At 37.0% G+C, this 17,078-nt stretch overlaps 2 protein-coding genes across 2 annotated transcripts in view; both read right to left on the bottom strand.

Annotated features, from left to right (window-relative positions):
- The window catches only part of LOC107653462 (Na(+)/H(+) exchange regulatory cofactor NHE-RF2), a 34,730-nt gene extending 29,077 nt beyond the window's left edge, over positions 1 to 5,653 (bottom strand). The window contains exons 1-3 of the mRNA XM_016440176.1: positions 5,586 to 5,653; positions 5,106 to 5,341; positions 3,123 to 3,365 (exon numbers count right to left, since the gene is read on the bottom strand). Coding sequence (XP_016295662.1) covers positions 3,123 to 3,365; positions 5,106 to 5,312 — 450 coding nt within the window. The 5' untranslated portion in view covers positions 5,313 to 5,341; positions 5,586 to 5,653. The remainder of the gene's footprint in view (positions 1 to 3,122; positions 3,366 to 5,105; positions 5,342 to 5,585) is intronic.
- Positions 5,654 to 8,649: 2,996 nt separating this feature from the next.
- sun1b (Sad1 and UNC84 domain containing 1b) overlaps positions 8,650 to 17,078 on the bottom strand; it is a 28,078-nt gene continuing 19,649 nt past the window's right edge. Inside the window, exons 9-22 of the mRNA XM_016440175.1 lie at positions 16,909 to 17,007; positions 16,475 to 16,568; positions 16,253 to 16,311; positions 15,440 to 15,642; positions 15,069 to 15,329; positions 14,333 to 14,425; positions 13,954 to 13,997; positions 13,718 to 13,862; positions 13,354 to 13,620; positions 11,448 to 11,532; positions 11,142 to 11,257; positions 10,878 to 11,045; positions 10,638 to 10,730; positions 8,650 to 9,548 (exon numbers count right to left, since the gene is read on the bottom strand). Of these exons, the coding sequence (XP_016295661.1) occupies positions 9,432 to 9,548; positions 10,638 to 10,730; positions 10,878 to 11,045; positions 11,142 to 11,257; positions 11,448 to 11,532; positions 13,354 to 13,620; positions 13,718 to 13,862; positions 13,954 to 13,997; positions 14,333 to 14,425; positions 15,069 to 15,329; positions 15,440 to 15,642; positions 16,253 to 16,311; positions 16,475 to 16,568; positions 16,909 to 17,007 (1,844 nt within the window). The 3' untranslated portion in view covers positions 8,650 to 9,431. The remainder of the gene's footprint in view (positions 9,549 to 10,637; positions 10,731 to 10,877; positions 11,046 to 11,141; positions 11,258 to 11,447; positions 11,533 to 13,353; positions 13,621 to 13,717; positions 13,863 to 13,953; positions 13,998 to 14,332; positions 14,426 to 15,068; positions 15,330 to 15,439; positions 15,643 to 16,252; positions 16,312 to 16,474; positions 16,569 to 16,908; positions 17,008 to 17,078) is intronic.

Raw genomic sequence — 17,078 nt, 5'->3', positions numbered from 1 at the left:
ACAAATGCCTCGTTTATAATGGGTTTTCATGTTTTTGAATAATCGCTCCAGCCGGACAGGGCATCACAATATGGCAAGGGGCGTAACATCTCTGTCACACGCTTGAGGTATTCGGCCAATCACAACGCACTGGATAGCTGGCCAATCACAGCACACCTCGCTTTTTCAGACCGATGAGCTTTGTAAAAATCGATGCATTTCAGAAAGGCGGGGCATAGAGGAGAAACAATAATGTACAGTATGTGGAAAATAATGTGTTTTTTGAACCTTAAACCACATAAACATTTCATTACACCAAATACACAAAATAATGTTCTTTTTAGCAACATCATATGACCACTTTAAGAACTTTTTAATCTCCAACGTACCATAAAGCAACTCAAGAACCACATATGAGTGATTTAAACACCATCAAGAACATCTTCAGGTCATACATACATCACTCCAAAAATCAAAAGAAAAAAAGGATGATTTTGGGGTGAAATTAAACATTTTTACTACATCCTACTTTCATCTTCCAAGATTTCTCTTCGCATTTTATTCAACTTGAGTTGGATTGCCAAAAAGGAATCTAAATCTGTGAGTAAAATCAAGTGCTTTACCAGCGAAGGCTCAGATTTGCAGATGCTGTCCTGTGTAAACTTCTGATGATCAGCTCTCCTCTGTTCATCATCTGATGGATATCAGAAACCGTTCGGTTTTGACCCAGTGGGCTGCTGCGATGTTAACGGTTTTAATGTCATATTTAACATTATCACACACATGTGGCTGTAACACACACCCGCTCACATGCTCTATCTTTCCCACTCCACTCCATCTTGTTGAAACAGCAGTGAATTATACAAACCCATTTGGAAAGTGGGCTTTAAGTGAGAGCAGATGTTGGATGTATGCATTAGGCTGAAGAAAAGACAAATATAATATTTAGTATTATACACTTCAGCAATTAACCTGTCCAGAAATGCTTGTGCTACAGACATAAACGATTCCTCAAATCATGTGGCTTGTTGAGGAGAGATGTGCTAGTGCTTCTCTATCTCATCAGACTAAGCCATTTTGCCTGGAAAACTTAAAATGGGTAAAAAAAAAACCTGAATCTGAGATTTTGTGTAGGCACTTTTGACTTGAGCACATAAACAACCACTTAGCAACCACCCAGAGCACCCTAGCAACCACCCATAACACTCATTCAGAACATCCTAACAACCATCCCTAGCAACCACATACTGTAGCAATGTGCTAAAATCTGAGAATGTAAAGGTGTTATTAATGCAAACCGAAAACGAATTCACTTCAAGTAAAAGTAGTATGTATACACAGCATATGAGTTGAAACAATATGTACTTTGTACAAAATAAACTTTAATTGAAATGAATATATGGTGCTGATGTTTCAGGAATAAAAAAAATTAGTGGAACAATCACTGAAGAAATTCCTGGACGGAATCATTCATCCTTGTAAAGGTCAAAATCCAGAGACTGATTTTCCTAAATGAATAAGCCGTGGGAAACATGGTAATAATGTACTGGAGAAACTCACACATGCACACAGAGCAGCACATTTACTACAAAACCATTACAGCGTCACATCTTGGACACTGACCAACCATGACAGAGCCAACAAGATAACATCTGAGTTACTCACATAACTCATTATTGTCTTAAACTCAACAAACTAACCCATTAATCCATGATTATGGCAGCATACATGATGACCAAACACACTTTCTCTGAGACTTAATAGGAAAAACTAATCAATAACCTCTAAAAAACAGTCTGTGAGAACTAGATATAACTCTGGTGACGTCACTCAGGCCAGCTGTCCTAAAACATCCAGATGTTCATGACCTGAAGACATGCATTTATTTTTCATGTGAGAGAGAAGGGCTGACAATGTGGGTTAATTGAAAGGTTCTACACTCTTAAAAACAAAGGTTCCAAAAGTGATGTCAGAAGAACCATTTTTGGGTTCCCCCAAAGAACCGTTCAGTGAAAAGTTCTTAAAGTGATAGTACATCCAAATATCAAAATTTGCTGTTAGTTTACTCGACCTCCAAGATGTAGATGACTTTTTTTCTTCAGTAGAGCAGTAAAGAAGATTTTTAGCTGAAACCGTGGTCCTTGATGATTCATAAAATACAAGTCGGCGACTGCCCGTCTTTGGGAATAAAAAAAAAGCATATAAAGGAACACAAAATGAATACCCGTGGTTCCTGACGATATACCGAGGTCTTATGAAGCGAAACGATCGCTTTGTCCAAGAAACTGAACATTATTTATGACATTATAAGCTGTAATCCATAACTTCAGGCAACAGGGAATTTCAATTATTTTCCATGAACTGGTTCTGTCAGTAAGTTTCAATGAAACAATTCAATTCACTAGTTTGTTTATGTAATCACGCAATGATTACGCCATTATTAAAGCACCCGATAATGATGTAAAACATGGATGCATATAAAGTGAATAAACTAGTCTTCATCAGCTCACATTTTTACATAAACAAAGAGAAACCATAAAATCTTCAAGTGCTGGGTTCACGTACGCACATATCACTGGCTCATCGGGCTTCGTTCTGAGTCGGAACGGTTTCCTCCGTTCAGTGACTGCTGGAAGAACTGGAGCACTGAATGAGTTGGCAAAAAGCAGGAACATAGGATACATGCCAGTATTTTAGCTCATTCGGAGTGACTGTCAGGCACTGTCGTAAGTGAGTTTTGATTGAGTAACTTGAGCCACGAACAGTTTCAGATGGTTCAGTTTGATTTGGTGAACTGGTTCGACTAGTTCAGCAAAAAGAACTGGTTAAAAAGAATGATTAATTCGGGCATCACTCCAGACCATTTGTCTGAGGCTCTGGATTACAGGTAATCTTGTAAATAATGTTCAGTATCTTGCACAGACTGATCATTTCGCTTCATAAGATCTCAATATATCGTCAGGAGCCACAGGTATTAATTTTGAGTTCCTTGATATGCTGTTTTTTTATTTTTAAAAATGGACAGCTGCTGACTTGCTTTTTATGAATCACCAAGGACCACGGTTTCAGCTAAAAATCTTCTTTACTGTTCTACTGAAGAAATTAAGTCACCTAGTGTCGGCAGATAGCGAATGGATCCATACCTTCTTAGGAGCTCGTGACGGAGGTTTCCTGATGGGTTTGGATATCTCAAGTCGTTTGGACACCGAGCCGTTGCCCTGTTTACTGGTGGACGGTGAGGGAGACGGGGTCGTGGCTGCAGGACTCATCCGGATGGCCATTTCTTCCGTGCAGGTGAGACGCAGGCTGCGGAAGTACTCGTCAGTCTCTCGATCAACCACCAGCAGTCTGGTCTCATGTTCCACGGCTTTGATCCGCTGCACCACCTGAGCGCAAGAGAAAGCAAAACTATAGGATGAGCTCTAAGAGATGTGCTTTCCACTGCACTTACATTCACACCGTGTTATTTGATCCTCCTGTCAAAACTGGAACTGCATACACGCCAAAATACCAAGACTTTAACATATGCATCATGTTAGTACATCTGAGCAGAAAGACAGATCTGGTCATACGGTCTCCTGCTGTAATGCTGTGAAGCCTCCAGCTGTTCAACACTCTATGAGAGTCAGAGCAACTAAAGATATGCATGGAATTTCATTGTTTATTCACAAGAACATTTTCCACTTAAGTCAGAGTTTCACAACAGGTTTCTATGGAAGCTTGTTTCTGCCACAGGAAAAAAAAAAAAAAAAGATCTCAAGATTTTTTTTGTCTGAATTTCGAGATATAAATTTGCAATTGTGAGAAAAAAGTCATAATTGTAAGGTAAAAAGTCGCAATTACCTTTTTTATTTTGTTAAAAAAAAAAAAACAGAATTGAGATTTCCGAGAAGAAAAGTTTGAATTGTGAGACGTAAATTCAGAATTGTAAAATGTAAACTGGAATTGTGAGATGTAAACTCAGTGTGTGAATCCTGAGTTTACATCTCACAGTTCTGACTTGTTTTTCTTATAATTGTGAGAAACAGTCCAAATTGTGAGATAAAATATTGCAATTAGCATTTTTTATATTCTGTGGCGGAAATTGGGTTTAATTCGTTTTTTGACATGCAGTGCAATTTATTTTCCATGCAAAGTTATTTCCAAAGCCAAAACCTTCTTACCTCAAATAAACGGATGTCAAATGTTTCAAAGACACTCTCTGCTGTTTATACAGGCCTGTATATACACACTACCAGTGGAAAGGTTGGACACACTGACACATTAGAATATCAGTTTTTATACATTTAGAATAACAGTAGTCATTGAATGAAGTAACACAAATGGCACTATGGGAATGATACAGTGACTGAAACACAACTGTGCTCAATCCTGACATTCATGAACAGACATCATGAGGAGCATCCCGCTTTTTCCCCCTTCAACTCATCCAGTGCATAAAATGTAGGTTTTCTAAGGAATTCATAGTCAATTTACATTTGTAAACAAAACTAATTTCAAGAATTACACGCATGCTAGATCAAAACGCTTTTAGAGCATGACTAACATACACTACTGTTTAAAAGGTTTGGGGTCAGTCGATTTTTTAAAAGTAAAAAAAAAAAGACTAGATCTCCTTGCTCCTCCTGCTCACCAAGGCAGCATTTGTTTGATCAAAATACAGTAAAAACAGTAATATTGTAAAATATTTAAAAATGTGATTTATTCCTGTGATGCAAAGCTGAATTTCCAGCATCATTACTTCAGTCTCCAGTGTCACATGATCCTTCAGAAATCAGTCTAATATGCTGATTGTGGCTTCAAGAAACATTTCTTATTAATATCAATGTTGAAAACAGTTCAATTCATCATCAATTTAAAGCATCCTTGCTATTGTTGTTGTTTTTATTACTTTTGTTTTTTTTTAAATCTTACTGACCCCAAACTTTTAAACGTTAGTATATAACTTATAAACTAAATATGTTTATTATTTAATGATCTCAGAACATTTTTTTTTCACATTGGTGTTATTAATAGCTAGGTAGCTACACTATAAATGGCATAACAACAAAAACATGCATGATGGCCAGTGTAATGAGAACTGTTATGAGGGTGTTAGATGCGAGATCAGCACAGGTGTGATGTACCTGATGGTGTGTCTCTCTCTCCACGTTCTCGCCGTTCACCTCCACCAAACGATCACCCGCGCGCAGTCCGGATGACTGAGCTGGGGACTCGCGCTCCACTTTCCGTATGTACTGTCCGGTTTTTCCTTTCTCTCCGTGCAGATGAAACCCGTAGCCGTTCTCTCCTTTCTTCATCACACACAACCGAGGCTTCAAATCGCTTGCCATTGTATCCCGCTCTTGCCTTCACATCCAAACTTGCAATACAATTCCAAGCGTTATTTTTGATTGTTCGAAAACTTAATGCAGAGGTTTGCAAGCAAAGGTTCTATGTGGGTTATTGCACAGTCCGCGGTGTTTTACAAAATATGCATGCAAGTATCCGACTCAATGCATTAGTTATAATAGACAAAAAGCAGAAGAATCGTTTCCAAATCGATGATATGCTTCTGCGAGAAAAATGTATTAGCCGGCGAAAGCAGCCTGTGTAACTAACGTTACCTGTGGATGTTCACAGACGCATCCCAAACTCCTCCATGAGACATTCTGCCCACGGAGAGAGGAACGCAACTGGTGCCGCGGTCCACTTAGAAACTGCGTGGCGTGGAATAAGACCGCCCATTAACAGCTACAACAGAAAAGCGCAGAGAAGTGTGGCCTAAAGAGCCGCTGCAGCGATGCTTTTGGGTCGCTACGCGAAAAAGGAGGCTTCTGTGTCCCTCATGAATATATATATATATATAGGCAATATGTGTAAACAACGACTTTAAAAATGAAAAGTGTGTAGAACATAGGCTAAACACTGTGCGAATTACAGTTATTGATATTAAAGGGAATTTGGGCATTTGAATGAATTTTAAACGTCTGCTGAACTACCGAATGTAAAAGTAAAACCCTTTTTTAAGGCGTAATCTGTCGAGGCTCGTCTTTCGCGACGCTTTAAATTGAAGTTTGGCGGCAGGAGCTATTATTTTACAAATGATATACATATATAAAACCTTAAACAAGACGATATGGTTTTGTTATACATTAAAAAAATTAATTAAATCGACAAGTACATAATTATAGCACTTGCAATAACATACTTATTGCAATGGAAAGCGCGAAAGCACCGTTTTGTTATGGTATTATAATTACTAACATAAGTTCACTTCGGCGCGCGACCGTGGAATGAACGAAGGAAGGTGCATGACCAGAAGAAAGTATTTGGCGCTTATAGCACAGGCTCATGCGCAGCTTCGCATAAAATATCAATAAATAATGTGAATTTGAGAACATTGCAGGTCACAACCCACATATAGGGCAACCACGCACATTGAGGACAACAGCAGCCTGACTGTGCTGCACTCTAGTGGCCACTACTGGTAGACTGCGTAGTGCGTACGTTTCATTAGACGCACTCAATTACTAAAGTATATATATATATATATATATATATATACACACACTAAAGCTGATACCATAAAAACATTTTCGTTACTTGAAATGAAGTAAAATATTATATAAAATATAAAAAAAAATAACATTACATAAAATTGGTTTCAAAATGCAGAATAGCTCATTTCTGGAACTCCAATTTAGTGGGGCTCAGGGGTTCTTCCTAATTTTCTGTAGGCTCTGCCAATTATTTGTTTATTAAGGGTATATGACCTCATTAAACATTTATGTCAAATAGCCAATTACCATATAAAAAATTATCTACAACTAATTACTGATAATACTCACCGTCTTGCAATTCCAAACTTGTGACTTTTTCTGCCATAAAACATAAAAAGGTAATATATATAATATATATATATATAGATATATATAAAAATAAAAAAAGTTACTTTTTTCAAACTTATTTTAACCACTCAATTTTTAATCCACACTTCAATTATAAAAATAAATAAATAAAAAGAATACTACAAATATCCTCAAAATTAAAATTATTTACTGGTACAACTCATAGTACTGTAGCCATTTTATAACAACAACAAAAACTAACAAAACTAAATATAAACGGACCGATATGCACTGAATAGAATTTTACAAAAACACTGCACAAAGTCCTATTTCTTAGCTAAATTTCCATAAAATAAATAGTGATGAACAAATCAATAGTATTTTACAAACCTATAACAACTCTTTTAGGTCAACACAGCGTTGACGATGCGGCTCTATAAACCAAACCCTGACTTCTTAAACGTATCCAATGAATCACATAGGACTTGTGCAACTTACATTTCCTTTATAAAGACATAACAGTGCATTGTTTACTTTAACTAAAATGCTTAAAAACACAATAAAAAGGAAAATGATGATGATGACAGGGCGCACCCCTTTATGTAAAATAAACACTGATATAAGTCGATTAAAAAGGTCTAATTACAATAAGTTACATTCCTGCAGAGTATCGTGACTGATATGACTACTTATGAGAAACAAACAACTGAGTGAGTGTTTTATGTCCAGTTTTGTTCAAATGTACACATATTAGACCACATGCGGTCCTTAAACATCCATTCCCTTCTCTGGAAAACCATCTGAAGTCAAACTAGTGTCCTGCAATTTATGGCTGTTATGAGAGAAAATAAAATAAAAATCCCCTTAAAAAGCATTAAACGAAGTGCCTGTTGGGTGAAAACTTGTCTGGGTCATATTCTACCCTATATATATATATATATATATATAAAATATATTGTATATATATATATAAAATATATTTATAGTTTTCATTTTAGGAATCATTTTGTATTTAATATTCATTTATGCTTTGGCGAAACGTCTGCTACTTTTTTCTCTCCATGTATTATGGCACCCCAACATTTAATTTGAGGACCGATATGCACTGAATAGAATTTTACAAAAACACTGCACAAAGTCCTATTTCTTAGCTAAATTTCCATAAAATAAATAGTGATGAACAAATCAATAGTATTTTACAAACCTATAACAACTCTTTTAGGTCAACACAGCGTTGACGATGCGGCTCTATAAACCAAACCCTGACTTCTTAAACATATCCAATGAATCACATAGGACTTGTGCAACTTACATTTCCTTTATAAAGACATAACAGTGCATTGTCTACTTTAACTAAAATGCTTAAAAACACAATAAAAAGGAAAATGATGATGATGACAGGGCGCACCCCTTTATGTAAAATAAACACTGATATAAGTCGATTAAAAAGGTCTAATTACAATAAGTTACATTCCTGCAGAGTATCGTGACTGATATGACTACTTATGAGAAACAAACAACTGAGTGAGTGTTTTATGTCCAGTTTTGTTCAAATGTACACATATTAGACCACATGCGGTCCTTAAACATCCATTCCCTTCTCTGGAAAACCATCTGAAGTCAAACTAGTGTCCTGCAATTTATGGCTGTTATGAGAGAAAATAAAATAAAAATCCCCTTAAAAAGCATTAAACGAAGTGCCTGTTGGGTGAAAACTTGTCTGGGTCATATTCTACCCTATATATATATATATATATATATATATATATATATATATTTAAAAAAAAAATATAATAATAAAAATTATATATATATATTTCTGTATTACAATATTTTTTAACTGTATTACAATAATAAAAAAAAAAATCTAATGAGTACAAATTAAAAAGCAGTTGAGCAAATGCTATTACAATGTTAAAATGTAACAATGTTTTTTTTTTTGCATTAATAATAATAATAATAATGAGAAAGCTCTCCAAGTAACCCTAAAATAGGATTTGTTTCGTAAATTATTTGGGATGAAATCTGATCCAGACATGATCTCATCAGATTTTGTGGGATTTAGCGGTTTAGCAGTGGTAAAGGTTTTAAACCAACAAATACTCCCTCTTCTAGCTGATGGGCACTCTCTGCGACCTTGCAGACTAGTTAAAGCGGCAGAGACCAGTGGACGAGGCTGAAGTCAAGCTTGGATACTTACACTAGTGTGTCCTGAACCTCACACCTCTCTGTACATTCAGAAAACAAAGGAAAAAAACAAAACAATGTACACAGAATGAGAGAAGCATGTTCTGTCTGAAGGCACAGATACCTCTACGGGTGAGAGCGCATGGGGGCAGGAGCGTAACACAGGGCCCAGCCGAAAGGGCATGAATCAGTGCAAGAACAGGGACTTGGGAAGGAAATGAGTGGGAATCCTTTAGCTTAAACACATTGCTCTTTCCCACTGTGCTCCTTGTAACTCTTTGTTTCGAGTTCCATAACTCTGTAACTCTGTCCATCATTCGTATTAAAGTCTTAAAAATGTAGCTTGCAAGCCCAGTTTCATCCGTGCTGCAATAAAGTCCGAGCGTTTCCTGTATGTACATAAAGGGTTATATAGTAATGTACAGCGAGGCCTGATTACTGAGTGTGAGGTTTGCCGTGAACTCTGAAGCGATACAGGCAGGTGTATTCGGGATGACCCCAGTTCGACAGCACTCGCATCTCAATGATCTGAAAGGCCTTGTCATTCTTCTCCTAGAAAAAACAAAAAAGGCAAAATGAAACGTGGTCATGTAGCTCTATTCCAAAACCTAGTAAGCAACATAACTAAAATTAAACTACATAAATGACTGGTATGGAACATAAAGTGCATGCAATTTACAATGTATTCCAACAGATTTTGGCAGTAGCAAGTTGCTAACAACACTTTTTTTTCTCCAATTTTTTTTTACTAGCTTGCTGCAATCCATTCTGGGATAGCCTTCTCTGAAAATTACACATGCAACGCTGAATTTGGCCAGAAAGTGAACTGCATGTTGCCAAGCTAACGACAATAAGCACAAAGAAACAAATAACACACAAATAATAGGTTAAAAGGTGAATGTTTAATTATATTGAACTATTTTTACAGCTGCTGCCTACCTTTTGGAACATCCTCATTTTATTTTCAAATTCCATTTTATTTATTTATTTTCCCAAACTGTGTTTTTTTTCCCGTTTTATATGTTTAATATTAAATTTTATTAGCCAAAAAGGATGTCTAATTAGATTATTCAATTGTTAATGTTTTATGAATATTTATTAAAATTAAGAGTGTATTTAATAGTGCCCTATTAAATGTGTTTACTAATTTCAGAAGTTCTGTGTTGTCTTTTCATTTTTCTGAATTCTGTGTTATTACATATGTATTATCAAAAACAGTGATAATAAAATGAATGCATTCAATTTTAACAATTTAATCAGTCTATTCATATAATTTAATCAGTCTATACTATAGTTTTCTCTAATGAAATGGTGAAATGCTGGTGAAGTGACTCTCAGAGCTGCTCTGGAGATGAAGTTCATGTGTTCATTCCCTCATATAGCTGAAAAAACACTACAAGTGTCACGCGTGCTTGAGTATTTGTAGCAGACGAAACTGTAGCGCTCATTCACACAGAATATTGTGCTCTAATATTATTTACAGACACTAGTCCATATCGTGATTTGTTTAAATGTACAGCCCTACTTTTGATCTATTCATCAGACTTTGGCCAAATCCCGTAACATTCCATGTTATACAGTAAATTCCATTTTTAGGACTGGATTCGGCGATTCTGCATATTCCGGATGCACATATTTTACCATAACTGGGAAGGTCTGGATTGATTCTCCATCTTCTTGATAAGTGTAGTCACCCAGCAGTTTCCCTTCCTCCTGGTATTCATCGTCCAACCCCTTCAAACGCAGACAGCAAGACTTACATATTGCACAACATGGGGCTATACACCACTTCTTAGCACAAAACTCATTGGGTTAAGCATAAATAGCCATAAATATATGCGAGCACATGCTCATACATCAGACATAAGTGCACATTCTTACATAGACAGAGAATCGTCGTGGTGCGCTGCTAATGTTTCCAGAGGGAGAGAGGCTTTTGGGAATATGCTCCAGGCAGAAGGAGGTAGGGATCATGCTTAAAGAGAGCCTGATCACCAGATAACCTTGGGAGCCTTTAAATGCCCAGCAGTTTCCTGGGTACATGTCCGGCTACAAGGCAGACAGAAATTCACATCAAACATCGGGGTCTTACATATAGTTACGTATGATGCTAGTTCAGTAAAAGTGTGTAATTCAAGGTTTTACCTGGATGACGACACGTGGCGACTGCGAGAAGTACCACAGCGGGATTCCAAACAGGCTCATCAATGCTGTTTTAGTCTCGTATGTCTCAGAACAGCGGGTGCTGAGGATACTGCCACCTGCACACAGCGACTGCGAGAAGTACCACAGCGGGATTCCAAACAGGCTCATCAGTGCTGTTTTAGTCTCGTATGTCTCAGAACAGCGGGTGCTGAGGATACTGCCACCTGCACACACATGGGTCTCACGTCAAAACCTCTTTGAAGGGCCAGTGATGTTCATATGTATGTGTTTTGTAGACATGCTTACCTCCAGACTCCAAAGCGTAGTCCACCTGTCCGGTGCGATCCTCAGAGTACAGCTTCAGCGCGCGCTGGACGATCAGCTGGACTTGCTGGGAAATTGAGGGGAAACATGGTTGTTATTAGAAAAGAGATTTAAATGGCATTGGCATGTTAACAAAGAAAAAAAAATCTGTTTCCTCAAATATGGCCCATTAAATTAATTTCAATTTGTTCATTCTTCACACAATTTATTCACACTTGCATAAGATCATGCCATTCATATTCTAACATATTGGTTGTTATTTGATGTGTAATGAACTTGACATTTTAGTTAAGATGTGATGTTAGCGAGTCCATTTTAAAAGAGCAACATTTCCCTTTTAAGTTTGGAGTTAGTAAGATTTTTTAAAGTTTTTTAAAGATGTCTTTTATGTTCACCGAGGCTGCATTTATTTGATCAAGAATACAGTAAAAACTGTAGATATTATGAAATTCTATTACTATTTAAAAGATCTATTTTCCATTTTAATATATATTTATTCCTGTGATGTAAAGCTGAATTTTACTGCAGTCTTCAGTGTCACATGATCCTTCAGAAATCATTCTGATATGATGATTTGATGCTCAAGAAACTTATAGCCCAATTTGGTGTTTGCAAACAGCCTATCTGGTGGCAGAAAATTACAGTTTTAAAGTAGCAGTCTATGGAAGCCATGGAATAAAATAAAAAAGAAGAAGGTAATTTTGAGTTTATATTTAAAAATTTTGATCAAGAATACAGTAAAAACTGTAGATATTATGAAATTCTATTACTATTTAAAAGATCTATTTTCCATTTTAATATATATTTATTCCTGTGATGTAAAGCTGAATTTTACTGCAGTCTTCAGTGTCACATGATCCTTCAGAAATCATTCTGATATGATGATTTGATGCTCAAGAAACTTATAGCCCAATTTGGTGTTTGCAAACAGCCTATCTGGTGGCAGAAAATTACAGTTTTAAAGTAGCAGTCTACGGAAGCCATGGAATAAAATTAAAAAGAAGAAGGTAATTTTGAGTTTATATTTCAAAATTCTGACTTTTTTCTTGCAATTCCGAGAATATATTTCACAATTCTGATAAGAAAAATCGACTGGTCATTCTCTCTTTTCCCCTCGGTTTAGAATCCCACACTTCTGGCTTTTTCCCCCCCTCAGAATTGACAAACTTGCAATTGTTGAGTTAACTTGAGTTATAAAGTGTGAACTAGGAGATATAAACTTGCATTTGCGAGAAAAAAAGTCAGAATTGTGAGATAAAATAGGTCAATGTTATGTAAAATGTTATAGGTTTAAATAGTATTTCATGCTGTAACTGTAGGGCTATTACAGTATGTCCCCTATGAACTGCATATGTGAATATTATGTAGACCTATTGTTTAAATCAAATTTATGCTTTAAAAGTAGGTTAATCATAGCAGGTTTCATCCACAGTTTGTCTGTTTAAACGTCTGCGTTTAGCTTCAAATGCATCTTTGAAGATAGTATTCTATAAAATTTATTTGCATTCCCATTCTGACTTCCAAAGACACAAGACATTTTTTTTTTATTCCATGGATTTTACCCGATTCCCTCCACTTGTTCCCAGTGTTTTTCAGCCACCACAATGCGTGCGCAGCTGCAAGTGACATAACTGTGACGTCTACTGCAAATTGGTCTATTATTATCAACGTTGAAAACAGTTTTGCTGCTTAATATTTTTGTGGAAACGGTGACACATATTTTACAGGATTCTTTGAGGAATAGAAAGTTCAAAAGAACAGTATTTATTTGAAAAATAAATCTTTTGTAACATTAGAAATGTCTTTGTCACTTTTGATCAATTTAATGTATGCTTGCTGACCCCAAACTTTTGAACACTAGTGTATACTAAAACAACAGTGGTTGTACCTCCTCTGATATCCCAGCAGCCCCGGCGGTGTGGGCAACAGTCTGAGTAACTGTTTCAGATGAGAACTGCTGCTGCTTGCTCTCCTGCAGCTGCAGGGACAGATTTCCCAGAATGCTGCGCTCCAGGGTCATGAGGGTCGCAGTGAGGTCAGAAGAGCGCATGTACTGAGATGCCAGCCATGGCAGCAGGGGCTCAGGGATCTCTGCTTCACCTCCGTCACGACCGTACAACAGCACATACAACTGTTCTTTCACCTGTGCTGACACCTGGGGAAGAAATTTGATATATATATATATATATATATATATATATAAGTGAAAAAAGCAGGACAAATGTATTATGTGCCATATAAACATTACATACGGTTTCATGTATGGTGTCGAGTTGGTCACATTTCCCTTTACATCCCATCACCCCTTGCAGGTCTCCTCTGATGCGGCTTAGCTCTGCTTCCAACCTTTGAACCTCAGAGAGCAAGGCATCATGCTTCTCCTGAGAGACTCCAACACTGCAGTGTGAAACACAAGAGCAAACATTAACTCTGAGACAGGAAGTGCCAAAAACAACTGCTTTTGCTGGTGATTTATTAGCATGTCTACCTGACAGGAGCCTGTACAGGAGTCTGCTGTGTTAGATGGATTTCCTTTGATTGAGAAGAAAATTGAGACAAAATTAGATGAATGAGTAGGATCAATACTTTTTTTGTTTGTTTTTTTTAAATTAAATTTTCAATAGTTTTTTTGTTACAGGTGCTAGAATGAAAAGAAATTGTGGAATTCAAAAGTTTAGAAATAGTAAGATTTTTGAAAAATAAATTAGTACTTATAATCAGGCAAGGATTATATATTATAAAGGATTATATTGATCAACTTACTGAGTCGGAGGACATGGGAGAACAATCTCTAAACTGTAATTTCAGTAATTTCACCTGAAGGAAAAGACCTGAAAGTCGTAAAAGCGTGAGAGTGTGTGATATACCTCAGTTCTAGAGTTCAGGTTCTTCAGCAGGAGTTCCAGCTCGGCTAGTCGAGCTTCAAGACTCGTCTGATGCTGCACATGCTGTTCCTCAGTCTGGAAGACATCGTGAGAGTAAAAATAAAACAATAAATAATATTATGATACCAACTACAAAATATTTTATTTAATATTTGATAGAGAAGTAACAAATATTTCGCAGGGAAATATCTTTTAAAAACATGAATGAAATTTCTGAATAAAATTGTTGCCAAGTAACATTAAAAGCAGGACTGTAAACATTAAAAGTGTAAGAAAAAAAGAAGAAAAAACTGTGTTCCATTATATTTTTTACTTATTTATTTACTTTTTTCCAAAGTCATATCAGCTTCAAAGATTATATTCATGGCAATAAATAAACTTCTTAATATTACAATAACTACATAAAATCTTTCATTTTGTTGTGTGATAGAATTTGACAAAAAATTCCCAGGATTTTTTAAAAAGAAAAATATCTAATTATACATTTTTTAAGTTTAAGTCTTTGTTTTTTTTTAAAGGAAAAACATCTAATAATGAAATTTCTAAAGAAATTGTTGAATCATAACATTAAAAGCAGGACGGTCCCGTAAAATATTTACTTTTTAGTGATAATTTTTGAAGTGAATATAACTAAAGATCAGAACAAAGAAAACAACCTAGAAGAGAATATGAAACCTAATGGGTAAAGCATAAGTAAAACATAAGCAAACATTCCGACCTCCGCCCTGCTGACCGCTTCTCTCTCAATCTCTCCCTTAAGTGTGGTGAACTTGGGCTCGAGGAGCTGTGAGACCCACAGGCTGAGACTCTCTCTGTCGGTTCGTGTGTTCATCTGGTCCTGAAGGGCCTGAACCAAACCCACGGCCTCCTCATGCTGCTGCTTGGCTTTCAGCTCCCCCTGCTGGATGCTTTCCCACAGCGCCGCCACACGCTGCTCCAGCCGAGCCAAACGCTCGCTGTTAATAGATTCTGATGCAGCCTGAAAGTGTACCGATTAGATTTTGATTAAAATTCATGTATTTTTGCTGAATGAATAAATATCAGATTTGACTCAAGATCATTCTATACCGACTGGTCTTGGTTTGTTACCTGTGAGATGACCGGGGGTGGGATGTGTTGTTCTTCAACCAGTGGCTCTTTTGTGAAAGAAGGGAATGCTGGGAAAGAGGGAAGAGATGGGAGAGAAGGGAGTGGAGGAAGTGATGCGAAAGAGGTGACTGCTGTTTTCAACTCTGTGAAGTTTACAGCTGGAAGGAAGGACAGAGCGATGGGCGGACCGAGGTACCATAATCCTATAAACAGAGAGAAAGAGAAACTTTAAAAGACAGGATCTCTAAAAATCACTTATGGCGCTTTTCCACTGCGTGGTACAGCTCGGCTTGCGTTTCAACTACAGTTTAGCTGATTTAAATCTAGCGGTTCTGTTGTGTTTGTGTCGCAAGTTCAGTGACGCATGTAGTGACGATTCTCTCCGGCCAATCCGTGATCAGCAGAGTTTACACGTCACGTTTTGGTAACGGTACGGTTCACTTGGAACCCCAACCGAGGTGGTACTAAAAAAAAGTACCAGGTACTGTACCCAGTGGAAAACCCCCCAAAAGTGAACCGTACCGAGCCGTACCATGCAGTGGAAAAGCTCCATTTGAAAGAACTCCACCTTCAAAAGGACAGTTTAGTCTTGACAGCTCAAAGAAGTTTTTTTTTTTAAAAACCTATAGACTACTTTAGATAAGTGCATGTAACAAAAGTACATGCTTATGTAAATCACTGCAAAAGTGTTTTTGTTCATTAATACAGCATCTCACAGATGCTTAAATTAAACTACTTGTTTTATTCCTTTAACATTAATTATTAATATTCCTTCAATGGCAGTATTACAAATCAGTCCAATTAAAATCTCACCGAACAGCAGAAGTAAGGGTAGCAGAAACAGAAGAAGCTTCAGTAGTTTGGGCAGACACCTGACAGACAGAGGAAATACTCTCAAAAACAACATTTATCATATGCACACGAGTCACAATATTTGCAAAAAAAAAAAAAAGAAATCACATGATTATAGTGCATAAAAACAAACAAACAGAAAAACAATATTTATGTTAAGGATTAAACACTTCAAACTTTTACCTGGTGAGAAGAAAGACGTTGATCAGAGACATGAGTGCTACCAGCTGATACCATCCTGTTCCCAGCCACCAGAAGGCGCCAGTCGCTGCTTTCCCTGTTCAGAGCACATGTGTAAGAGCAGAAGAGGAAGTTATATGAAGTGAAAGTTAGTCCACGTGCCACACTGACAGGTTTAAATGGTTTAGGGAAGAGAATTATTAGTCAAAGAATCAGAAACAGAGATGGATGGACTCCAACCACCAGAGCCGAGAAGCTAAGAAAGGAAGTGCTGGTTAAAATGATTTGTCTTCAGACAGAAGTGGGTTCACTGTGCTTGAAAATTGATCAAGTCAAATATATGCAAAAGTCTAATAAGCCAAAAAACACACTGATGTGAGGGAAAGGAGAAAGTAAGAGACAAAGACAAGCATGCTGGAGTCTGAATTTAAATCGACCTGGAGAACACACTGCCAACCACAGAACGGACTTCAGCTTCCGGGTCACAAACGCACCGGCTGAGCCGAAACCTCGGCAAACCCGCAGAAGCCCATAACCTGAGTGTGTACCATCAAAACAGAACACAATCAGACAACATCCAGCGATCCGATCCAATCCCCCCCCCACC

This window comes from Sinocyclocheilus anshuiensis, unplaced genomic scaffold, assembly GCF_001515605.1.
Source record: "Sinocyclocheilus anshuiensis isolate Anshui unplaced genomic scaffold, SAMN03320099.WGS_v1.1 scaffold383, whole genome shotgun sequence".
Classification (NCBI taxonomy): domain Eukaryota; kingdom Metazoa; phylum Chordata; class Actinopteri; order Cypriniformes; family Cyprinidae; genus Sinocyclocheilus; species Sinocyclocheilus anshuiensis.
The sequence above is the reverse complement of the archived record's forward strand: the minus strand, read 5'-3'. Positions and strand labels throughout refer to the sequence as shown.